This window comes from Penicillium subrubescens, assembly GCF_028828155.1.
Source record: "Penicillium subrubescens strain IBT 31985 chromosome Unknown utg000007l_segment0_segment0, whole genome shotgun sequence".
Lineage (NCBI taxonomy): Eukaryota > Fungi > Ascomycota > Eurotiomycetes > Eurotiales > Aspergillaceae > Penicillium > Penicillium subrubescens.
This window is the reverse complement of record NW_026643157.1, coordinates 3,289,945-3,312,108: the sequence shown is the minus strand read 5'-3', so window position 1 is coordinate 3,312,108 and position 22,164 is coordinate 3,289,945. Positions and strand designations below refer to the sequence as shown.

Here is a 22,164-nt window from a genome sequence, read left to right as displayed (position 1 = left end):
CGAACGTACAATTGAGGGGCGCTCATCCAGGAACGTTAACATTGATCGCGGATTAATACGAAGTTCTTAAGATACACACATTATAATTAAAACACTGCCGTATCTATTTGAAGAACTCGACAGATATGATAATACTGTTACTTCTATCTTCTTTCACAGCAAAATTCGCATCAACCTCGGTGCAATCGTGTGATCGATCAGGTGGGAAGTTAAACATTCTGCTGGTGGGTTCTGCTACCGATACCCCGCAGTGATCAATTACGGTAAGGAATTAATCAATGAGCTTTCATGAGCTCGGACCATCATGATTCGGTGGCGTTTAGCCCATCAATCAGCCCTAGTGGCTAATTCAACCCTCGACTTCAATCTATGGCCCCGTGGACCGGCCAAGATTTTCATCTCTTTCTTCTGGTTACTTTGGTACGGGCTGGAAGTCGTGATGGTGACAACTTCAGCCACCCGGTTGTTCCGCCAGAAGCATTGGAGCAAGGTCATCATTGCATTTACCGCCCTCAAATTTGATAAGTATACTGCTATACTGCTGAGCCTGGCATAGTCACCCAATTCAGCTAAATCTGCTTGGCGAATGTTAGCAGCGTGCAGCTTGATTTTCAGTTCCATCTCCTATTGAGAGTAGAGGATCTACATTCATCATGTTGAGCTGGAAAATCCAATTATCTCTCCTTTTCGTTGTCTGCTTCGCTTCTGGCCTGACAGATTTCTGCAAGTCCTCGCTTGACACTCCTACTGGCACTCTGACTTTCAGAGCGTTACCAAATGCGCCCAATGGATATACACCAGAAGACGTACAATGCCCGTCGCCTAATCCAAGCGTGCGTATTGCAACAAACATTAGCGAGGACGAAATGAATTGGTTGCAAAAGCGCCAGGACAAACGGTTGAAGGCGATGGAGACCTTTCTTACGCGAATGAAAATCCCGAACTTTAATGCTACGCAATATTTTGCAAAGACTCAGGCCACATCTTTGCCTAACATTGGGATCTCGTTTTCAGGAGGCGGCTATCGAGCATTGCTCAACGGAGCTGGGGCATTTGCTGCTTTTGATGAACGGACAAGCAAGTCGACTGCGCCAGGCCAGCTAGGCGGATTGTTGCAATCAACTACATATATTTCTGGCCTTAGCGGTGGCTCCTGGCTGGTCGGATCAATTTATACGAACAATTTTACCACCGTGACTGCACTCCTGAATTCCAATGCTAGTGGTGTTTGGGAGTTTGATCAATCAATCCTGAGCGGACCTACGGGTGATGCGGGCTACTTTCGGCAACTCAGACAAACTGTAGATGGCAAAGAGGAGGCTGGATTTTCTATTTCAATTACTGACTACTGGTACGAGACTACTCATCTCACACTCAAGATCCTTCACATGATTGGCAATGTTCTCTCCCACATGTTGCCTGAGCGCCTAGCGATCTATGTCCCCACCAAGTTTGAGAGATGGAATTAATGACTCATTGGCTAGGGGTCGCGGACTGTCCTACCAGTTGGTGAATGCGAGCGAGGGTGGGCCTGCCTATACATGGTCATCTATCGCTTCAACAAGAGAATTTCTTGATGGAAAACTGCCAATGCCGATTATCACGGCGCTGGAACGAGCGCCCTCAGAGCAGAATCTGAGTAAGCATACCTGACAACTTTTCCCTACTGACATATTCTGTTGTAAGATTTGTTGACTTAGCTATTATCAAACATCGCACAGCATTGAATTCATCAATTTACGAGTTTAACCCATGGGAATTGGGCACATGGGACCCAACCACCTATGGCTTTATGCCTCTCGGAGTTCTGGGGTCAAATTTCACAAATGGCAATCTATCAAAGGATGATTGCATATCCGGATTTGATAATGTCGGGTTCATTATGGGCACATCTTCCTCCTTGTTTAATCAAGCCCTGCTTCAAATCAACAACACCGATATTCAGCGCACGTTAAAGAGCCTCACTACGTCACTTCTCCAAAACCTTAATGATTCCTCCAACGACGTGTCAGTATATGAGCCCAATCCATTCTTTGGCTTTAATGAAGCGAGCAATCGGAATGCTCAAGCAAAGGCTCTTATCCTTGTTGACGGGGGCGAGGATCTGCAAAACATCCCCTTTTACCCGCTGCTACAAGCCAATCGCAAGGTCGACATTATTTTCGCCATTGACAGCTCGGCAGACACACCAACACGGTGGCCCAATGGGACAAGCATGGTGGCAACCTATCAGCGCAACAGCAACTCTTCGAAAATTGCGAATGGAACTGCGTTTCCTTCCATTCCAGATCAGAACACCTTTATCAACCTAGGCTTGAACGGTGGGCCCGTCTTTTTTGGCTGTGATCCATCTAACAGTACGGGCAAATCTCCAGCTCCTTTGATCGTCTATATTCCAAATAACCCATATACCTACATGTCGAACATCTCGACCTTGACGCTTGAACTTAACGATACTGAGCGGGACAAGCTGGTGCTGAATGGATACAACGTGGCTACCATGGGAAACTCGACAGCATGGGGCATTTGTATTGGATGCGCGATCGTTAGTCGCAGCTTACATCGGACTGACACGTCGGTGCCAAGTGCGTGTGTGAATTGTTTCAACCAATATTGCTGGAATGGCACGGTAAATGCGACCACTCCAAAGATTTATGAACCGCGTCAGAAGATACAATGAGCAAGCTTATTAGTCAAGATATGTCTAGTCATATAAATTTTTTAGTTCAGAACCCACGCTCTGGAGTGATTAGCGACACTGTACATGATATTCTTGCGCGCTTCGGCCAGAGGCTCTTTGAGGTCCCCTGGGCAACTCCACAACTCTGATTGAGTGGTAAGATACCTCTTTAGGGGCTAAACTAAAATGCGGGGCCTAGAATGGCCGAATTCCCAATTCGGTCAGAGATGGGCTGATTAGACCCCTCAGCACCTAGAGATGGAATTGGCGGGGGAGTCAAAGACGTCATCAGTGACCGCGAGAGAATCAGATGTTCTACCTAGTTATATTTGAATGACTTAACGGTCAGTTCCATGTAATGCGCTCTCTAAGAATCACATCCCCGAAATATTCATCATGCTGACCGGTTCGTGCCTTTGCACCGTGAACAAATACACAATCACAAATGAGGATGCTGATGTATTCAGGAAGGTGACTAATATATACTTCCGAACGACTGTGGGCGAGATCCCTTTCTTCATCTACTTATTTGGCTTTCTAATAGATAGTATGCCACTGTGCTCGCTGCCGCAAGATCAGTGGTGAATATACTACCACTAACCTGATCGTGCCGGAGGCGAGTTTCAAGTTGACGAGCGTCTCGAAGTGGCCCTTTCATATTCCGGGTTTATCAAAGAGTACCAGCATCTTCAACGCCGTTCTGTCAGATGACAAGCATGGGCATATCTGTTTTTGCAGCCACTGTGGGTCTGTGCTCTATCGCGAATCTGACATGCATGGAATGCGCGGCCTGATTTTTGTGCCCGTAGGCACTCTTGATGACATTGACTTGGTTAGTGACTTGAGAAAGGAAGAATGGTACTGAGCGGGTGAATCTCAAATTTTCGGTTTTAGTATAGGGACCTGTGATTTACTAATACTAATTGTTTTTGACCGTTCCAACTCCTGCTAGGCTTGTGCAAATCAAAGTAGACAGATGCATTGAGATTAAAGGCAAGTCGCTTCGCACGGCATCTGACGACTTGATTTATGACTTAGCCTTCTCTGGTTTAGTATGAAATGCAAAGTACAAATGCCAAACTTAGGGCAGGATCGGCTACAAATGTTTAAAGACACAGAGTCTAATTCCGTAAGAGGTGCTAGTTTCGGTTCGTGCCGCTTGATAGGCCTAAGCACTAAGTAAAGCAAATAAGATAGTCTCCCCAGTGCAATACCCTGTATAGGCAATAATAGTTTCGCATCGTTCGTTTTCAGGAGCGGCTGCTTCAGAGACGTCCGAGTTGTCTCTACATCATACAGGGCTAAAGCCTGAGGATCGAAGCTAGGGAGGCGATTGTTTGAATGTAGGTTTTATAATATGGGAAGGTTCGCTGAAGACTATCGGGGAGGAAAAGGGACGAAGGATTGAGTGGTTAACCTAATTCGGAAAATTATGAGCAAACTGCCCAAGATTATCTAAGACATTTTAGACTAGAGCAAGGGGACTCAGCTGCCCTCAATAGTCAACAGAGATGTGTGATCCTGCATGGAGGGCCGGCCCGTCTGAATATTCACATTCACATGTTACCCCCGCTCTCATGTTACATACTGTAGTCCATCCTTTGCTTCTGCTGAAGTTCGGCTCGCATCTTGTTACCAGATTGGACGAAATATGCCAAGGCCTAAGTGCGATTGCATATTAAATAGTTGAGATCAGAGAGTTCTTAAGGGATCCTCAAGAAACAGAAACAGTCTTGGCACATTTCAACAGGTACCTTTGCCTCTACACACTTGCGTTTCCTCATTTCGTTCATTTCCCGTCCCAGATCCAAGTTGATTGGTTCTCCGTTGTTCGGAAAATAACCTAGTGGGTCCGTAACACCCGGACCCAAAGTATCCCCCGGAAAAATAGGGGCCGGGGGAATATCGCACCCCGAAAAAAAGGTTTAGCTACACTGTTGAAAATACAAAACAAGAGTAATTAAGATTCTTGTCTGAAGAAATCGCCCCATTGGGATTTCTTGTTGGCAGGTTGTTAGCCCAGCGCGCGGATTGGTTGCTTAGCCCTCTGTATGCCTTTCCCTTGCTTTTCCCCTTTCTGTTCTCTAGATATTTTCCCTAGACAGTCGAACTACATTGACTCGTTCTTCGTTCTTCATCTCCTTTGTTTTCCTGCACCCTTTCGTAGTGGTGTGAGACGCGCCACCGAAGAGGAAAATATCAATTCCTCGGATTTAACATATAGAGAGCACTCGCTACAATCGACTGATTTCTGCTACAAGCCTAGGGCAAGGGGTCCGGGAGGCGCCTTAGCCCCCTGGTTACATGCCGCGTGCCGTAATCTCACTTATGGGCTGTCTCACTATACCCTTTGGGTAAATAGTGGCATGTTTACGGTCTAAAATCTGACTATGTATATGGAGCTCACATCTTTACCCAAATTTGACAACAGTTCCATACGATGGACCAGTTTGATAGCGTCATGGTATGGAAGCGAGACGTTGATCTACAGTGGCCAGTCCAATAATCAACACGGAGGAGTTGGGCTTGGCGTAAGAACTAAACTGACACAGGCAGGTAACCTTTTCGTTCGTATTCTCCCCCACCCAAACACGCTGCAAGAAGAAAGGAGAAGATTGGGTCCATGTGAGGGTCCAAATTGGTTGTCAGGGAACCATATATTCCCTGAGTCGAGTTAGACACCCGATCTCCCCTGCCTGTCACTATTTAGGTTCGTTTTTGAATGAAAAAATATGCTTTCCCCTATACTCTTCACCAGCAAAATGTTCCCAGAACGATATTCATGCGATCGTTGCCGCCAACAAAAGGTCCGATGCCTGAAGAATTGGGAATTATCAACGGCCGTGGGTGGTGGCCGGAGCCACCTCACACCATGCGATCGATGTATAAAGGCGGATGTGCCATGTGTGTACAGCAGTATGTCATGTGGCTTCTTCGCATATTATGTATTTTCTTTCTTGGAATAATTAATTAATCGCGTCATTTGCAGCGAGGCAGAGAAACAGACGAGGAAAAGGGAAAGACGCCCTATCGCCCGGAGGAAATACACATCTCAGTCAGCATCTCTCGAGCGTGCTATCAAATAGCGATGTTGCAACATATGATCTCAACGACCTGATCATACCGTCACTCGATCCGACCATGACCTGCCTTGACGATGGCGACGCACACAGCTGGAACAACAACGCTGACCTCACATATAATACAGAGATCTACAACAGGGCCCAAGAGGGCCCAGGAATCAACCTAACACTCTCTCGGGACGAAGGCAAAGAGACCCTGACAGGGCAGCTGATGAAACTGAGCAACCGGGTCATGGGTGCCACACAAGAACTCGAAGGCGCGGTCATGACTACGTCCTTGACAGTAAACTCCCCGGTCGTGAATGAAGCGTTCGAAGCTGCGAATGCTTTAGTGCACATCATCAACAATATCTCTCTGGCGGACAGTACATATGGCTCCTCGCGACCTTTGTCCCGCGATGAAAACGAGCGACAACTGTCTACCGAATACAACCCAATTTTCATGGCTCTCGCCTCTTACCAGCACGTCCTCGCCCTCTTCCACGCAATTTGTGACTTTATCAAGAGGTCCTTGGGGTCCATAGTTCAAGGAACTGTACTGCAACAACAAACTTTGCACGGCGCTGGGTCGTCCTCTGCGCAATTCATCATGGTTCTGCAGCTTATCATGCACCTACTCAACCGTATAGGTCGCAGCCTTCGAATGGGGAACCGAGAGAATACTGACCAACACGAGCTGACGTTCGGGTCTGACGGCAATGGAGAAAGCGGCAGCTCAGAGAGCATTGTCGACTCTGCTCAGGTCATGCTCAAAACCCTACCTGATGAGCACGTCAAGCTTAGTGAGCTCATTCAGGAACTTCAATCTTGCATAGAGGAAGGACTTTATGTATAGATTGAATAGAGTCAATAGATTTCTACAAGTCTCCTAGGATTCTAAGCCGTCATTATAACAGTATTATATACCGTGTCCACTTGAATAGTAGGGATGTCTTCTTGTTTTCTTGTGTTATTTCTTCGCACCTTCCTTTTCCGAAATGAGGAGAGGATCTTCATACCACCCAAGCCTCTTGAGGTAAGGGGTTTCCTGTAAGCGAGCGACTCTCACCCCGGAATTAAGGTAGTGAGAGTAACATCTCTACTAATGAAAATCCACGACAAAGAGGTAACCTAACATCCTACATTGAGTATATAGAATCCTAAGTACTTTTATGTATCGGAAGTCCCACTTTTTAGTGAAGCTGGATTTCTTAATTGGTCAAAAACTCCACAAAGTACCCGCGCGACGATCTTCCCGTAGAGTTTCCACAAAGACGGGAGGCCCCGAGCCGCTATCCCCATTCAGATGAGCGGAGTTAACGGAAATAATGGAATGAACGGAATTAACGGTGGTAGGTGAGCACCCAAAGCTGAAATCAGGTGGTATTTGGGCAAGTTACCAATGTACCACGCTTACCAGCCCCTATGATTTTGTTACCAAAATTACTGGACCCTCGCTAATAAGGGTCTGGTACCTATTATCTCCGTAAAGTCTAACAGCCCCATGGATATAAGCTTAGTTACCTTAACCTTAAAGCGTCAGTAAAGCGCGCGGAGTCGCATATCAAGGTGAAGCAATTGAACCATAGCCATACAACAAACACAAATGTCTCCATCAACACCTCCACCTCCCTTGCCAGAGGACGCCAACGGCAAGGACAACCTCGAGGCGACCGGAGAGAAAACACATCAGGTCGAGCCTGAAACGGAAAAGCAGACCGTCGAGTCTAACACACCGTCCACTATGACATCCTCGTCTGTGAAAGGTGTAGATGATGATCCTGCTCCTGAAGAAAAAGCTGTGGATGAGCCGCCAAAACCTGCTATGGCATATCCGAAAGGTATCGAAGCCTTCTTTATCATGACTGCCCTCGTGCTCAGCATCACCCTCTGCTCCCTGGATCAGGTGAGTTCCACTACTCTAAGCTTTCGTAGAGTTGTCTTTTGCCAATGGCAACATATCACACTCCGGCAAACTAATGCTCTTTATTCAGACCATTGTGGCAACCGCTATTCCAAAAATTACCGACCAATTTCACAGCCTTAACGATATTTCGTGGTACGGTTCGGCCTATTTCATGACGCTCGGAGCGTTCCAGTCAACCTGGGGCAAAGCGTACAAATACTTTCCTCTCAAAACCAGTTTTTTGGTGGCAATCTTCATCTTTGAACTTGGAAGTTTGATCGCCGCCGTCGCACCAAACTCAACGACTCTGATTGTTGGACGTGCCATCTCCGGTCTCGGTGCCTCGGGTATCGCGCCTGGAGTATACACAATTTCTGCCTTCGCTGCTGAGCCCACCAAAAGAGCTACCTACACGGGTGTCATTGGTGTGTCATATGGCGTTGCCGCTGTCTGTGGACCGCTCATTGGTGGAGGACTTACAAAAGGGGTATCCTGGAGATGGTGAGTCAAGAAATTTCTACAGTTATCGAACCCTGCCATGATTGGACCTTGCCTGATGTGACAAATTTAGGTGTTTCTATATCAACCTTCCAATCGGTGGTCTGGCCGCTTTTGTCATCCTGCTCACCTTCAAGACCCCTAAAGCCGCTAAAGTGGTCGAGGCTACGCTCAAGGAGAAGCTTCTACACATGGACCCGATAGCGACGGTGCTTACGATGGGTGCACTGGCCTGCTTGCTTCTAGCTCTTCAGTACGGTGGTGTGAGCCATGCGTGGAATTCCAGCGTCGTTATCGGTTTACTCGTCGGCTTCGTTGTCATAGTTATTGCACTCATCATTGCAGAAATATGGCAAGGTGAACGCGCCATGCTGACACCACGTATTCTGCGCAAAAGGACTGTCTGGGTTAGCAGCGTCTGGGGCTTCTTCTTCGCTGGCGCGTATTTTGTCACGCTCTATTACCTGCCTATTTATTTTCAAAGCGTCGACAACGTCAGTCCAATTGGCTCGGGTGTGCGCAACATCCCTCTCATCATCATGTTCGGCATTGCCACATATGGCTCCGGCAGAGCCATCACGAAGACGGGTATTGCAACTCCTTATATGGCAGTTGCCTCTGTGATTGTGACCGTTGCCTCTGGTCTCCTGTATACTCTCGACATTGGGACCTCCACAGGCAAATGGGTTGGGTATCAGATCTTGGCGGGCTTCGGGTATGGCCTGGCCCTCCAAGTCCCGGTCGTCGTTGCGCAGGCTTTTGCTGCGCCAACTGACATAGCTCCTACGACTGCGATTATTATCTGTAAGTTCTCCTTTGCCCTGTCCTAGGATGTCGTCAATTTCCTTTGTCCCTTGTATCCACAAGCTAATTATATCCCTCGTGCACAGTCGCTCGATCTGTCGGCGGCACACTTTTGCTCTCAGCTGCGCAATCCGGCTTCGTCAACCAGATCGTGCACAAGCTTGCCGAAACCGCACCGACTGTTAATCCCGCCTTAGTCACGGGCTCCGGGGCCACTGATGTGCACCGCATATTTTCTGGAGCCGAGCTGGACGGTGTTGTCCGTGCTTACGCATGGGGCATCAAGGTTGTTTTCGCGATTACTCTCGCTGCCTGCGGCCTCACTGTCCCTTTCAGCTTGTGCAACAAATGGACCAATGTTAACGCAAAGAAAGCAAGTATTAGCAAGGCTTGAAACGGCTGTTTGGAAGATTATGCCAATGGAGTTCTTGTCCTTTTCTCGTCATAAAATTTTTTTCATCTTGTATGATGATTCGTATAGCTTAGAGAGAGGACGGAACGGAGGAGTGCATCAAAGGAGGAAATTGGATGGTATCATGGTATCCAGGGTTGGCTACCTCATAATGTATTGAAATAGGACTATCGAGTGGGTGAATCCTATGTGTTCCACGAAATCCATATTCAAAGCCAAATATTCTTTGGGGGAGATTTCGCCAAATCTACAGGCCCAATGACAGGATAAAAGATTGAGTTTTGGTGTACTGTATAGTGACTTTCAACATAACATGTTTGAATCGCCGCTTTGTTCTACTATATTTTCTGCCGATCGAATGCATTCTTTATCTTCCCATAACTCAGTACTGTGCCCGTGATATTGAATGAATCCCTACGGAAAAAGGGCTGAAATAGCTCATATCTCATAGTCAAGGTTTCAAGGCTTTTTTGGGCGTCCTTTCGTCGAGTACGATTTATCGGCATCCCATCCGCTCTAGATTGGGAAGGTGGCGCTATACGCGGTCATTCAAACATATTGCATCACACTCTAAAGTATCTGGGCTTGCATACAGGTCACCAATCTTGGTGGTCTGCGACAGCTGCGTGTTCATACCTTGCGCAGTATGAACATTGATAGTATTCTATAGGCGCTTAGATTCGTTGAGTGCAAAGTGCAAAAAATCTGGCGATAAGGGAACGTTGGATATTCTAATTTAAAACAGCTACATGAAACAAGTTTTTCAAAACTGCTTTGTTAAAAGACCCTAATCTAGCTGATTGTGTAAGAAGCATGTAGGAAAGAAAGATCAATCTGAGGTCTGGAAGGTCTAAATAGAGAGATGGGGTCATGTGACCCCGAGGACCAAGCAAACAAACTGATTGCACGAGATAAATCTACCCATTACCTATCACTTGCCCCCCTTGCGTAACACAGGCGACACAAACACTTCATTGCCAGTCCAGGTAGCCTCAACACCCGCCGGCATGCCCAAAGCCTTGGCCTTCTGCATCCACTCGCGTACTGATAGGACCTTGACCTTGGTGCCGAGCCTGTCGTTGTACATGCCCTCGAGGTCTGACAGCACATATCTGTTTTCGCTGCAGTAATTGTGCACGGCAAATGGTTCGCGAGGATCATGAGCATACGCCTTGGCCAGAAGTTCGGGCACCACGTCGCTGACGTCGATGATGTCAAGCTCTCCCTGCCATTGCTTGGGGTCAAGCGCCGGTACGGCCCGCATCTTGGTGCAGTATTTGTCTAGCGCCACTAAGGGAATCTCTTCGGGCGCATCAGGCCCCATGATGTTGGGGAAGCGGTGCACAACGGCCGGAAGTCCCTCCGCTCGCTCCAGCAATATCTCGCCCATCCATTTACTGGCAGCATAACCGATGGCATTTTTCAGCAGCGAGTCGGCATCAGATGGTGGCCAAAAGCTGGACGGCGGCACCTCGGCCAGCTCGCTGGTATCCTTTTGGAGCATGGCCACCGAGGACGACGACACAAAGTGAACGGGAACACGGCGTGGTGTAGCCATAGCGAGCAGATATTGCGTCGAGACAACATTGGCTGCCCGCATCATTTCATATGACTTGAGATGGGCGACATCCGCGCCCACATGGATGATCATGTCTGCAGTCTGGCAGAGGTGCTTGAAGTCATTGGTGGAGAGGCCCAGCAGCGGCTTGACCAGGTCACCCTTGTATTCGTGAATCTTTGCGTCCTTGACGCGCAGAGGCCGTGAGCGGAGGCAAAGACAGTGCACCTCTGCAATGTCGCCGTCTGCCACGAGGTTGCGTAGTATGTTCGTACCCAGGAATCCCGTGCATCCTGTGAGGACGACACGGCGTGAACTGCTCCGAGGCACGTCCTTGACCAAGTCAGCGCCTGCTGGAATGAGGGAAGGTATCCCGTCGATGAGGTCGGCCACTTCCTTCTTCCAATCCATTTCTGGATCATCATGACTGTTAGTAGTTGTCTGCGACTCTGCCTGGGACCCTGTGCGAAGATTTCGCCATCCTACTAGAGCGTCCTCACAGACTCGGGAGAGAGTGTGGTTGGTCGACATGAGCTTCAACACAGGCACGTCAACACCCAGCTCTTTCAAGAACCACTCGCGAATACGAACGGAAACGAGCGAGTCAACTCCATGATCAGCCACGGGCACGTCATCGCTTATCTGAGCGGGGTCAAGCTGGAGCATGCTGCCCAGAGACTGCGTGAAGCACTTCACCAAGATTGCTAGGCTTTCCTTTGGATCCTCCGTTGTTGCAAGCTGAGCCTCAACCTTAATGTTCCCATCAGCTTGTTTTTGACCAGTGTCCTCTTCTTGCGCACCCTCTTGTAGAAGGTAGCATGACAACCGCGGGTCTTCGTGCCACGGCTCCGTAAAGATCTTCCTTACACCAGTGATAAGCTCGGATGGCAGGTCTGAGTCAGGCCGTCCGCACTCAATGCCCTTGGCTAGCATGTCGTGAAGATCTGTCTCGCCTTGTCTATCCAACTGTGGTAAGAGGGACTTTTCAATGGCAGCATTCCGCTTCCTGTCTGCACGGTAAATATAGCCCAAGCCCGTGAGGAGCCCAATGACGACGACAGAGCCCGCCAGTCCACGCTCCCGCCGACGTCGCACAAGGCTTGCCATATAATGGTTTGCCGCACTGTAAGCGGACTGGCCGACGTTCCCAACAATCGATGTTGCAGACGAAAGCCCTATGAAGAAGTCCAACGCCTCATCTCCACCAAAGAGCTCGTCAAGATTGCGAGTTCCGGCAACCTTAGGCGCTAGCACCGCCTCAAAGTCCTCCCAAGACGTGTCGAGGAAGGGGCGGTCCCGAAGCACCATGGCACCATTGATAATACCTCCAAAGGGCGGCATACTGGACTTGATCTCGGTATATGCCGCTCTCAAGCCTTCTTTGTTCGTAATGTCCACTGGCACGACACGCAACACGGCTCCCTTTTGCGACATGAGTTGGAACACTCCGGCCGGAACACGAGGATGTCGGCTGGTCAACACGACGTTTCGAGCCCCGTTATCCACCATCCATAGAGCAATGGAGATTCCAAGGTCTCCCGTCATGCCGAAAAGAATATAGGTCTTGTCGGCGGCGAACATTCCCTTAGGATCGGTCAACTGGGTGACTTGGCTGTTCTTTGCTGTGTGTTGACTATTGATGCTATCGAGAGGCAAAACCCTTGGAATGTAGAGGGCGCCATCTCTGAGTGCGAGATGGGGTTCGTGAGTCCAGAGTATTTCGCTTGGATCAGGCTGATTCATTCCGGTGAGTCTGAGGAGAAGAGTTGCCAGTAGAGATGGCTCAAGCGATGTGGGTTCATCGACGTCAAGGAATTGAAGCCGCAAATCACTAAGTTCAGCGAGCAGCGTGCGTCCCAATCCCACCGTCACATTGGCTAGTGGATTTTTGCCCGAAGCCGCGCCTGAGGTTACCCACAGAACAGCACTGGCGTTGCGGAAAAGAGCCTGCATAGCTTCGAATCTGGCCACAGTCATTTCGCCGAAGACAGGACTATCCAGGTCGCAAAGGCAGAGCACGGCTGCTCCGACGGGACAATTGTTTTCCTCGAGACCTTCAAGCTCACACTGGAGGACACCCTCGGTGGAAGCAAGGAGCGCCTGCGATTTGGATGCAAGTTCCGACGCCACGTCGCTGACGACCAAAACGTGGCCGAGTGAGCGGCCTGCCGCACGTGAAGCAACAGAAAGTGGCTCCCGAAGCTCCTGGAAGATCTCGTCTGTTGCCTGGGATATGATAACGGAGCAGAAGGAAGGAGTTGAGCTTGTGTCGACGCCTGAAAATCCGGTGTCTTTAAGCAAGCTGTCCCATTCATCAAGACTGAGTGTGGGTACCCAGACGCGGCCTTCATCGACGCCCAGGAACCACCCAGGAAGCGTGCCCATGATGAGTTGTATGGGAAGATGGTTAGTTGTGATCTCCAGCAACACTAAATAGCCGCCTGGCCGAAGCAGGCGACGACAGTTGCTGACTGTTTCTTTCAAGCTTCGAGTCGCATGCAAGGCGTTGGAGGCTATAACCATGTCATACGCCCCCTCGTCGAATCCTTGGTCCAGCGGATCTTTTTCAATGTTCAGCAGCTTGAACGACATTTTGGCGGCATGCTGGCTGAACTTTTCCTTTGCGGGCTCAAAGAAGCCGGCTGAGATGTCAGTGTACATGTATGACGCATATTGATCGCCCACAGCCGAAAGCACAGCTCGAGTGGTACCGCCTGTTCCAGCTCCAACCTCGAGCACTTTCATACGCGGGTATCGGTGTGAGAGCTGCTTGACCAAGGGCCCTAGATCAAGGTTGCCGTCGGCAAAACCCACTCCTTCCACATATAAGCGGTCGAGCATGTCGTCCTTCAAAAGAACCTGAAGGGCAGGCATGATTCCACGAGCAATGGCTGCCAAGTTTTTCCCCACGGCATGAAGGATAAGCATATCGTTGTTTCGGGCTTCAATATAGGGAGCGCTCCATTTCTGCACATCTTCCAGTGTGTCGTTTTCCCACTCTGGTTCAATATCGGGAACCTTGCCCGCCTCGATTTGGGGAAACAGATGGTCCCTGACCCACTTCATCATGTGCCGCCGGTGTTTGCCCATGACTAAAAGCTCAGCAGGCTTGATCTGGCTGCGCAGCTTTCGCAGGTAGAAATGGGCTGTGCGCACCAGAAGCTTCCGCAACACCTCGTCCTCTGGAGAGAACTTGGTCTTGAGGCTGGGCTCGATTCCGTAAGCCGCATCACGTACCCAGGTTTCGCTTGCATAAAGTCGGCGCTCCCGACTCTGGTTCAAGGGGGTCCACTGGACTCCACGCATTTGAACTTGGACGGTCTCATCGCTTGCGTTGAAAAGGTCAACGTCACCCGTGAGTCCCTTCTCTCCGGATGAAGTCAGACGGCTGTCTGCCATGAGGAAATCCGGAGAGGCGGCTGTCATGTTGATACGGACGCAATCAATCCCCGTGGGGAGATATACCGCCCCAAGTCTTCCGTCTTCTGGGTAAGAAAAGGCGGCCAGGATACCTTGAATGGTGGTATCAAGGACAGCGGGGTGCACAGAAGGACGCACTGAACTGGATTCAGGAGGGTTTGGTACGGATACCACAGCGTGGTTGAGGTGGCGTTCTACCGAGCTAGCTCTGAAGGCACCGGAATAGTTGTAACCCACCTTGGACAGATATGAGTAGAATTGCTCCATATCTAAAGCGTTCAAGGGAAGTAGGGGCTTATTCCGGCTGGACAGGGCGTCTTTCTGAGAAGGTCCCAAGAAAAGCCGCACTCCACCACTGAAATGTGCGGTGAGTGCGTTCACAGGGCCGTCCAGCTTGGTCCCATCGACGTCCCCGCTGTAGCAGGCCACTTCGGCGGTGATGCAGCTGTCAGTCTGGCTCGTAACGCGAATGGTGAAGAGAACTTCCAGGCCAGATGAATCTTCCAGCATGCCCATGGTGCGCACGATCTCAATATCGTGGAGCTCGACAAGGCACAGTGTTTGTTGGTCGTCAACAAGACGCACGGCGGCCTCGTACGCCATTGTCACGTATCCTGTCGCCGGGAAGAGAACCTGGCCCTGTATAGTATGGCCACTGACCCATGGGAGCTCGTTCAGCTTGAAGACATGGCGCCAGTGAATCTCTCGCCTGCCGTCCTCGCCCAGAGTGGTCGGGCGACCGAGCAACTCATGTTGAGGCTGGCCATTGCGGAAAAGGCGAGAGGCCCTCGACTCGCGCCAGACAAGGCTATCATGATCCCAAGGATAGGTCGGTAGGCCCTTGAGAATGCTGGGCTTCTTAGGGCTAGTTAGTGGTAGGGCCCGTTGCATACCGTCGAAGGTAATGAGAGGGCGTGACGACGGGAATGACGTCCATAGAAGTCCCAAGCTATCGGCAAAGGCTTCAACCGCACCTTGTCCGCGATTGAGGGCACCGCAATACGGAAGGTTCAGACCGGTCAGCGACTTGATCACCTCGGAGGTTGGTCCCTTGAGAGCTGGGTGCGGTCCTACCTCAAGTGCGAGGTCTAGGACGGAGGATTCTTCAGACAAGGCTCGGTTCACTGCCTGTGAGAATTGTACCGTGCTGGTCAGGTTATCGACCCAGTACTGTCCCTCGAGCAATTTCATGCTTTGTTCGCTGTCGAAGGAGCGACTGCGGCCATTCGGTCCCCAAACACTAGAGTACCACTCGCACTTTCTGGGCCCCCTTTAGAGCCTTGACTCCACATTGGCGCAGCGAATTAAGGTAAGGCTCGGCACATGGCAGCATGTGGTGGGAATGATATGCTGTGTCCACTGCCAGGACACGGGCAAAGATTTTGTCTTGATCTAACTGCTCCTTAGCCTCATCAATAAGAACGGCATCTCCCGCCAGCGTGCAGCTTGTCGGGGAGTTGCTAGCGGCGACCCTGAGGTTCGCACCAAATTGGTCACAGAATGCCAATGCCGATTCTAAACCCATGCCCACGGCCATCATCTTGCCGCGTTTGCCGTCCGATCCCTGAGCCAGGACAGAATGGAATCCTCTGTAATAAGCAACGCGAATAGCATCTCGAGAATCAAGGTACCCGGCAGCATAGGCAGCGGCAATTTCTCCAGACGAATGCCCAACAACGGCCGCAAAGTCAACACCGGCCGCGTGAAGTACGTCCACCAGAGCAATTTGGAGGGCAGTGCAGATAGGCTGCGAGATGACGGCTATGCCAACGCGGGACGTCTCCTTGGGCGCGGAAAGTTCGTCAATCAGAGTCCATTCAGGTCGATCGCTGTCAGGAAGCGCATTGAGACTCTGCTGCATCCGGTCGATAGCCTTGCGAAACACAGATGATGCTTCGTAGAGCTCCCTGCCCATGGTGGCCCACTGAGCACCTTGCCCGGTAAAGACACCGAGGATGCGAGGGGGTAGGGTCTTTGGAATTGCTGGGATTCGTGCGGTCTTCTTGAGCGCTTCTGCGCGTGATTCAAGCTTTTCAGCAAGTTGTGCAGCAGATGTAGCGGAAAAGGAAGCCCGGAAGAGGAATTCGGCCCTCTGAAACAGAGTGCGGGCAAGTCGAACAAGATCCGTATTGGGATGCTCTCGTAGGTAGCCAGCCAGCGCTGTAGCCTTGGCTGCCAGTGCCTGAGCCGAGTTGGCAGACAGGACAACGAGTCCACCTGCATCTGGCTTGGACGTATAGCGATCGTAGGCTCCATCCCAACTCTCAATGATAGCGTGGGCATTAGTTCCGCCAAAGCCGAAACTGTTCACACTCACACGGCGCGGCTCACCGTAGGAAAGGGTGGGCCAGGGTGTCAAAGCTGTGGGAACGCAGAGGTTCTTGGAAAATGGCCGAATCTTTGGATTCAACTCTTGGAAATGGAGATTTCCTGGAATCTGGCCATTTTGAACCGCCAATGACGCTTTGAGCACTCCAGCGAGACCTGCAGTGCCCTCGGTATGACCGATAACGGTTTTGATCGAACCAACATAGAGGTGACCATCGTCTGGGCCTCGTTCTGCGGGGAAGAACGTGTCATGTATGGCCCGCGCCTCAATAGCTATTGCACGTCAGCATCGCAGTCTATTGGCTATGGAGAGAATTTACTAACGATCACCTGCCGGCGTACCAGTGCCGTGGGCCTCAAAGTAATGAGGGCGATCGCGTACTGGGTCCAGCCCGCACCTCATGTACGTGTCTCGAATGAGTTGAGACTGCGACTCTGCACTCGGCATTGTAATACCTACACCACGGTTATTACAGTTGACATCAGAGAGAGCTTGGCAAACAAACCTGGCGTCCGACCATCCGAGTTCACACCGGTCTCGCGGATAATGCACTCGATGTGATCACCGTCGGCGATGGCTTGGCTGAGAGTCTTGAGAATAACAGAGGCAAAACCCTCTCCTCGTGTATATCCATCAGCAGAGGAATCCCACATGTAAGATCGCCCATTAGGAGACAACATGTTCAACTTGTAGGCAATTGTCAGCTTAGACTGCAACCAGATCCTCATTTCAAAGCACAACATACATTTGAATAAGCGATGAAAAGCTCAGGGCCGAGGATGAGATTTGCCCCTGTTGCAACGGCCATACCTATTTCTCCGCTTCGAAGGGAAAGGACTGCTTGGTGCAGGGCCACGAGTGAGGACGAACAAGCCGTATCGCACGCAACCGACGGGCCTCTCCAGTCAAAAAAGTATGATAGACGGTTAGCTAGGATTGCCATGGAACCGCCAGTTGCGTAGTATTGCGGTAGACTGTCGAAGCCACGCATCGAAAGAAACTGGTAGTCGAAGCACGTCGCTCCGACGAAGACGCCAGTAGATGATCCTTGAAGCTGAGGGATTGAGTAGCCCGCCGATTCTACGCCTTCATAAACGGTCTCAAGCAGACACCGCTGCTGGGGATCCATCGCTTCGACCTCCTTCGGGCTGATATTAAAGAAATCACGGTCGAAAAGTCGCGGTTCTTCTTGTAGAAGGTAGGCATACTTTGTATTCGTGCTCTGTTGATACATTAGTTACACTCAGTTCAAATATGTAATTTGGAAAGGCAACGCTGTCATACTCCATGGTGCTGGCTATTTTGGTTGTAGAACGCCTTGGTATCGAACCGACTGGGCGGGATTTCTCGCACAAGATCTTTGGGGTCTTTGAGGAGCTCCCAAAGCTTCGATGGGGAATTAGCACCTCCAGGAAAGCGACAGGAACTTCCCACTACCGCAATGGGCTCCCGGAGCGGTATGGCGTTGGGTTCGGGTAGGCTGCCCATGATCAAAGTTGGGTTGAATCGATCAATTGGACTAGAAAAAATAGTTGGTTGACAACTTGCATTAGCTTCAATGTATGGAAATTCGAATGGATGCAGATTTCAAGCTTTGTGCGTTCTGGATGTGACCGTGGTTAAGTCTAGCTGCGTCAGCGATATGGCCACAGGTAGTTCTCAGCTGAGACCCGTTTGTCCTTCGATTTGCATAGATCATACCAAAGACCGAACCACTTTGATGGAACAGGGGGTCCGGTAAGCCATCGGTCGGCGGTCCGGTCCGGTCGGTGCAAGATGTCTTTCCAAGCCAGTAGTCAATCGGACAGGGTCCCCCGCCTGGACGGCGATCGGATCGGCAAAATGTAAGCTTAACTGATCCTACCTCCGAAATCCCGATCCTGTCGGAGGATACTCAGTCTACCGATGCAGATCCAAACAACATTCTCAATATCAACGCGGAGTTTCTCCCACTTGCTTGAATATCTTCATCCGAGATTTGAAGCGACCATTCAAGGAAACCTACCTTTGGTTCCGGTAGGCCATACACAAATTGCTCTCGTTCTCAAGTTCTCAACGCGAGACTCCATTCCTGAGAAGATTCGATATCATCATGGCCACGGAACAACAGCGTAATGACGTTGAATTCAAAACCTTTGATGGCTTGACTTTGCGCGGCTCGCTGTACGTGGGCCCTAAGGGTGGTCCTGCAGTGATTGTCAATGGCGCAGTAAGTCGACCCTGAACGACCACGTCTCATAAGATCTGCCCAAAAAAATGCTCGAACCTTTACTTACCTGAGGCCATTAGTTTATGTGCCCAAAGGAGATCTTTGTGGATGCCATAGCAGCTTGGTTCGGACGTAATGGCCTGACGGCTCTTGTCTACGACGCCCGAACTATAGGCACAAGCGACGGCCTGCCTCGAAATGATCTGGACCCGCAGAAGATGGCCGAAGACAACTCAGATGCCGTCACAGTATGTATTTGTCCATACTTACGACTCCAATTCCCATACAGTTCAATAGACTAATGAATGCGGAACAGTTCTTGCAGAAAGAGGGATGGGTGGACCCGAACCGCATAGCCATATGGGGCTTTTTCTATAGCTCTGGGATCGCACTCGAGGCAGCAGCTTTTGACAAGCGTGTAAAGGCCGTCATAGCGCAAGGTCTGATGCCCGAGTGGTACCTGAATGAGGAGGACCAGGAGGAACTCGTCGCGCGTGCAGTCGAGGATCGGGCGAACCAGCTTCGTGGCGATCCGCCCGGATATATACCCCTCCTCAACGAAAAGGGCGAGCATTTAATGTTCTTCAAGTATCTGGCCAAAATGACACCCGAGCAAAAGGCCCACCTTCCCAACTGGGTCCACGGGGCTAAGAAGAACGCCCCGACCTTTAAGGATAGTCTGACCATTCAAAGCTTCTACCGTCATGCTAAGTGGAAGCCCGCGAATCTGTTCACGTCTGTCAGCCCCACTCCCGTTATGATCCTGACGCCTGAAAATGACGAGATCGTGCCGCCCGAGTATCAGAAGAGCATATTTGACAGCATGCGGTCACCGCTGAAGAAGTTCCATATTGTAAAGGATAGAGGACACTCGGACTTTTTAAGCGTTGACCTTGATGAGCTGCTAACCCCACAGCTAGAGTTTCTTAAAGAAGCTTTGAAATTCTAAGTCACAAAGTTCTGCCAGCATGGTCTAAAACTTCATGCGGGGGCTTTATCCCGGCCTGAGTCCTGAGATCTATGTAGCATACATATATGCTGCCCACAATGTTATCTCTTCTGTGTGTATGTACGAATGGTGTCGAGGTTATAGGCTCTCTTCCCAAAGGGGTATTATATCACCACTCATCCGTTTCTGTTACTTCACAAGATTCGATCAATTCACACCAATTCAGATGGTTTCCTCTATGATACAAACGGAGAAAAGGAAGGGCCCTCGAGAGTGGTTAGATTGTTGATGAAGTCAAGATCTATCGAGAGGTTGGAGGATCTTAATAGACAAAGTCATGCGATATCTGTCAAATAGTCTTTCCCCCCTTTCCTGATTAGCTTGCTCAACAAGTAGCCCCCGCAAGGTACCTATTTTCAAGCTTGCTGCTGTATTTTATATGACTAACTAAGTAATAATCATATGCTAACACCATCTATCTATCTCATGCCTGTACATTCAACGTCTTTACTAAATTCTCAACATCCTGATCGATGTCTACAAGGTACAACCACCCCAACTGTGACTTGCCTGCGTTACTCCAATCAAGCTCCCACCTCATGTCCTCGGGCACACTCGCCCTTTCTTCCTCCGTCATCCTGATGGTGAGAAGCCGGTTGGTCAATCTTAACACCTCATCCATTCTCTTCATCCGATATGTCTCCCAAGCCGTCAACGCGTCCGACCAACTTGACTTGCCATTGAGGGTTGCCAAGAGCATTCCGAAGCTATAAGCGTCCTCAAAGGCTTGATTTGCGCCTTGCCCTGCTGAGGGTGGTATAGCATGCGCTGCATCTCCGACTATAACAACTTTTCCCGTTGATGAATGCCAACGATCCATTTTAGGAACAGTGTAAAATGGCCAGACATTTAGGAAATGAGCGTCCGGAGCACTAGCTTGCGCTTGTACAGACTGGACGAGTGGTGTCCATGCAGTGGGATCTCGCTGAAGTATTTCAATCACTGCTTGTTTATCCCGCAACATTGCTGACCATCCTGCACGATCTTGCGGTTCGTACTTCAACTGTCGTCCAACGAAAATCTCTTTTCCACCTTCAGCCTGAGGCGTGATAATAAAGGAACCGTGCTCCCCACGCAGAGATACTGGAAGTGGGAAGTCGTCATCCAGTCGCACATTGGCGCGTGGGAAGCAATACGTCAAGCCTAGGAAGCCCCCGTAATGTGGATGGATGTCTGGGAAGAGATACGATCGGACTTTGGAATGGATACCGTCGGCGCCAATCAACATTTCAGCTTTCTCCCGAGTTCCGTCTGCGAACTCGAACTCGACGCCATTGTCGTCTTCATTGACAACCTTGGTAAACTTCTTTCCGTAGTGTATTTCGATTCCAGCTTCTTTCACCATTTCCCTCAACTCGTGGATCAACACCTTTCGTGTGATGCGTATGCCATCGTACCCATACACGTCTTTCTGACCAAAGTAGAGCTTCCCGGTAATCTCGTGCTCAGGATCCGTCATGAAAGTCATAGCCTCGAAGTTGAAGCCTTGATGCTTGATGCGAGAGTATGCACCGATGGAATCGGCGACGCGCAAAGCGTTTGGAGTGAGCGAGACGGCGCCGTCAAAGTCATGATTTTCGTCTCGGAGTTCGAAGAATCGCGATTGAATGCCATATCGCTTGAGGACGAGAGCAAGCGTGAGGCCGCCCACGCTAGCACCGATAATAGTTACTGATTTGGGGGTTGATGAGGAGACCATAACGATAGAGAGATGAACACCGATGGAATGAAGAGTATGACGAGGTGTAAAATGGCCTTACGAGAGCTAATTGGTCGCCATATGAGTTTAATTAGGGATCTCTCTAATTATGCTTGAGGTATCTGCTTTCCGCAATCATCGGAGCTTTCCTGAGTCGCTTCACGGTTGCAAGGGTCCGCTAGGGCCCGGAGTCGGTCGGCTCGGTGTGCATACGACCGATGTTTAACTCTTAGAGTACTACGGCCGACTCGGAGGTGGGTCTTTTCGAATAATTCTGGCTATGTACCTGAATGGTTCGAAAAGCCCTCGGTTGTCTTGGTCCTAATTACAATGTCCGCGAACAATGGATGCCAGAGAAGGGGTTGCAAAACACCACAGACTTTAAACTCGCCTGCGTGACGCAATTGCACAGCATGGCCAAAAGTAAGAGCAAATGATTTTCGTCAAGATTCGCTTATGTTAAGTGGATGGGGAATGTTTCTCAAAATCTACTGAATAGATAGATACTTGAACATTGAAGCGAGAGTCACGATAAATCTTCTTAATTATAGTCCAAGGGCCACCTGCGTCCTCTTTGT

The 22,164-nt window shown here is 50.0% G+C and overlaps 8 protein-coding genes across 8 annotated transcripts; 5 read left to right on the top strand and 3 right to left on the bottom strand.

Moving 5' to 3' along the window:
* Window positions 1–653: 653 nt before the first annotated feature.
* On the top strand, window positions 654–2,680 carry N7473_010969 (lysophospholipase catalytic domain-containing protein; the record flags this gene model as incomplete). The annotated part of the gene is made up of 3 exons (XM_057156908.1): window positions 654–1,414; window positions 1,452–1,639; window positions 1,701–2,680. 3 exons carry the CDS (start codon window positions 654–656, stop codon window positions 2,678–2,680), a joined length of 1,929 nt encoding a protein of 642 aa, XP_057005563.1.
* A 396-nt stretch (window positions 2,681–3,076) lies between these two features.
* On the top strand, window positions 3,077–3,545 carry N7473_010968 (GFA family protein; the record flags this gene model as incomplete). Its single annotated transcript, XM_057156907.1, has 2 exons — window positions 3,077–3,151; window positions 3,225–3,545. 2 exons carry the CDS (start codon window positions 3,077–3,079, stop codon window positions 3,543–3,545), a joined length of 396 nt encoding a protein of 131 aa, XP_057005562.1.
* Window positions 3,546–5,821: 2,276 nt separating this feature from the next.
* N7473_010967 (uncharacterized protein) lies at window positions 5,822–6,598 on the top strand (the record flags this gene model as incomplete). The annotated part of the gene is made up of 1 exon (XM_057156906.1): window positions 5,822–6,598. The coding sequence occupies one exon, from the start codon at window positions 5,822–5,824 to the stop codon at window positions 6,596–6,598; it is 777 nt and encodes a 258-aa protein (XP_057005561.1).
* A 750-nt stretch (window positions 6,599–7,348) lies between these two features.
* N7473_010966 (MDR family MFS transporter) lies at window positions 7,349–9,344 on the top strand (the record flags this gene model as incomplete). The annotated part of the gene is made up of 4 exons (XM_057156905.1): window positions 7,349–7,648; window positions 7,737–8,149; window positions 8,220–8,950; window positions 9,037–9,344. The coding sequence occupies 4 exons, from the start codon at window positions 7,349–7,351 to the stop codon at window positions 9,342–9,344; spliced, it is 1,752 nt and encodes a 583-aa protein (XP_057005560.1).
* A 949-nt stretch (window positions 9,345–10,293) lies between these two features.
* On the bottom strand, window positions 10,294–15,531 carry N7473_010965 (Male sterility NAD-binding; the record flags this gene model as incomplete). Its single annotated transcript, XM_057156904.1, has 1 exon — window positions 10,294–15,531. The coding sequence occupies one exon, from the start codon at window positions 15,529–15,531 to the stop codon at window positions 10,294–10,296; it is 5,238 nt and encodes a 1,745-aa protein (XP_057005559.1).
* Window positions 15,532–15,580: 49 nt separating this feature from the next.
* Window positions 15,581–18,157, bottom strand: N7473_010964 (type I polyketide synthase; the record flags this gene model as incomplete). The annotated part of the gene is made up of 5 exons (XM_057156903.1): window positions 15,581–16,941; window positions 16,993–17,124; window positions 17,175–17,355; window positions 17,415–17,891; window positions 17,954–18,157. The coding sequence occupies 5 exons, from the start codon at window positions 18,155–18,157 to the stop codon at window positions 15,581–15,583; spliced, it is 2,355 nt and encodes a 784-aa protein (XP_057005558.1).
* A 604-nt stretch (window positions 18,158–18,761) lies between these two features.
* N7473_010963 (alpha/beta hydrolase) lies at window positions 18,762–19,827 on the top strand (the record flags this gene model as incomplete). The annotated part of the gene is made up of 3 exons (XM_057156902.1): window positions 18,762–18,878; window positions 18,959–19,126; window positions 19,168–19,827. 3 exons carry the CDS (start codon window positions 18,762–18,764, stop codon window positions 19,825–19,827), a joined length of 945 nt encoding a protein of 314 aa, XP_057005557.1.
* Window positions 19,828–20,311: 484 nt separating this feature from the next.
* On the bottom strand, window positions 20,312–21,586 carry N7473_010962 (FAD-dependent oxidoreductase; the record flags this gene model as incomplete). Its single annotated transcript, XM_057156901.1, has 1 exon — window positions 20,312–21,586. One exon carries the CDS (start codon window positions 21,584–21,586, stop codon window positions 20,312–20,314), a length of 1,275 nt encoding a protein of 424 aa, XP_057005556.1.
* Between the last annotated feature and the right edge of the window lie 578 nt (window positions 21,587–22,164).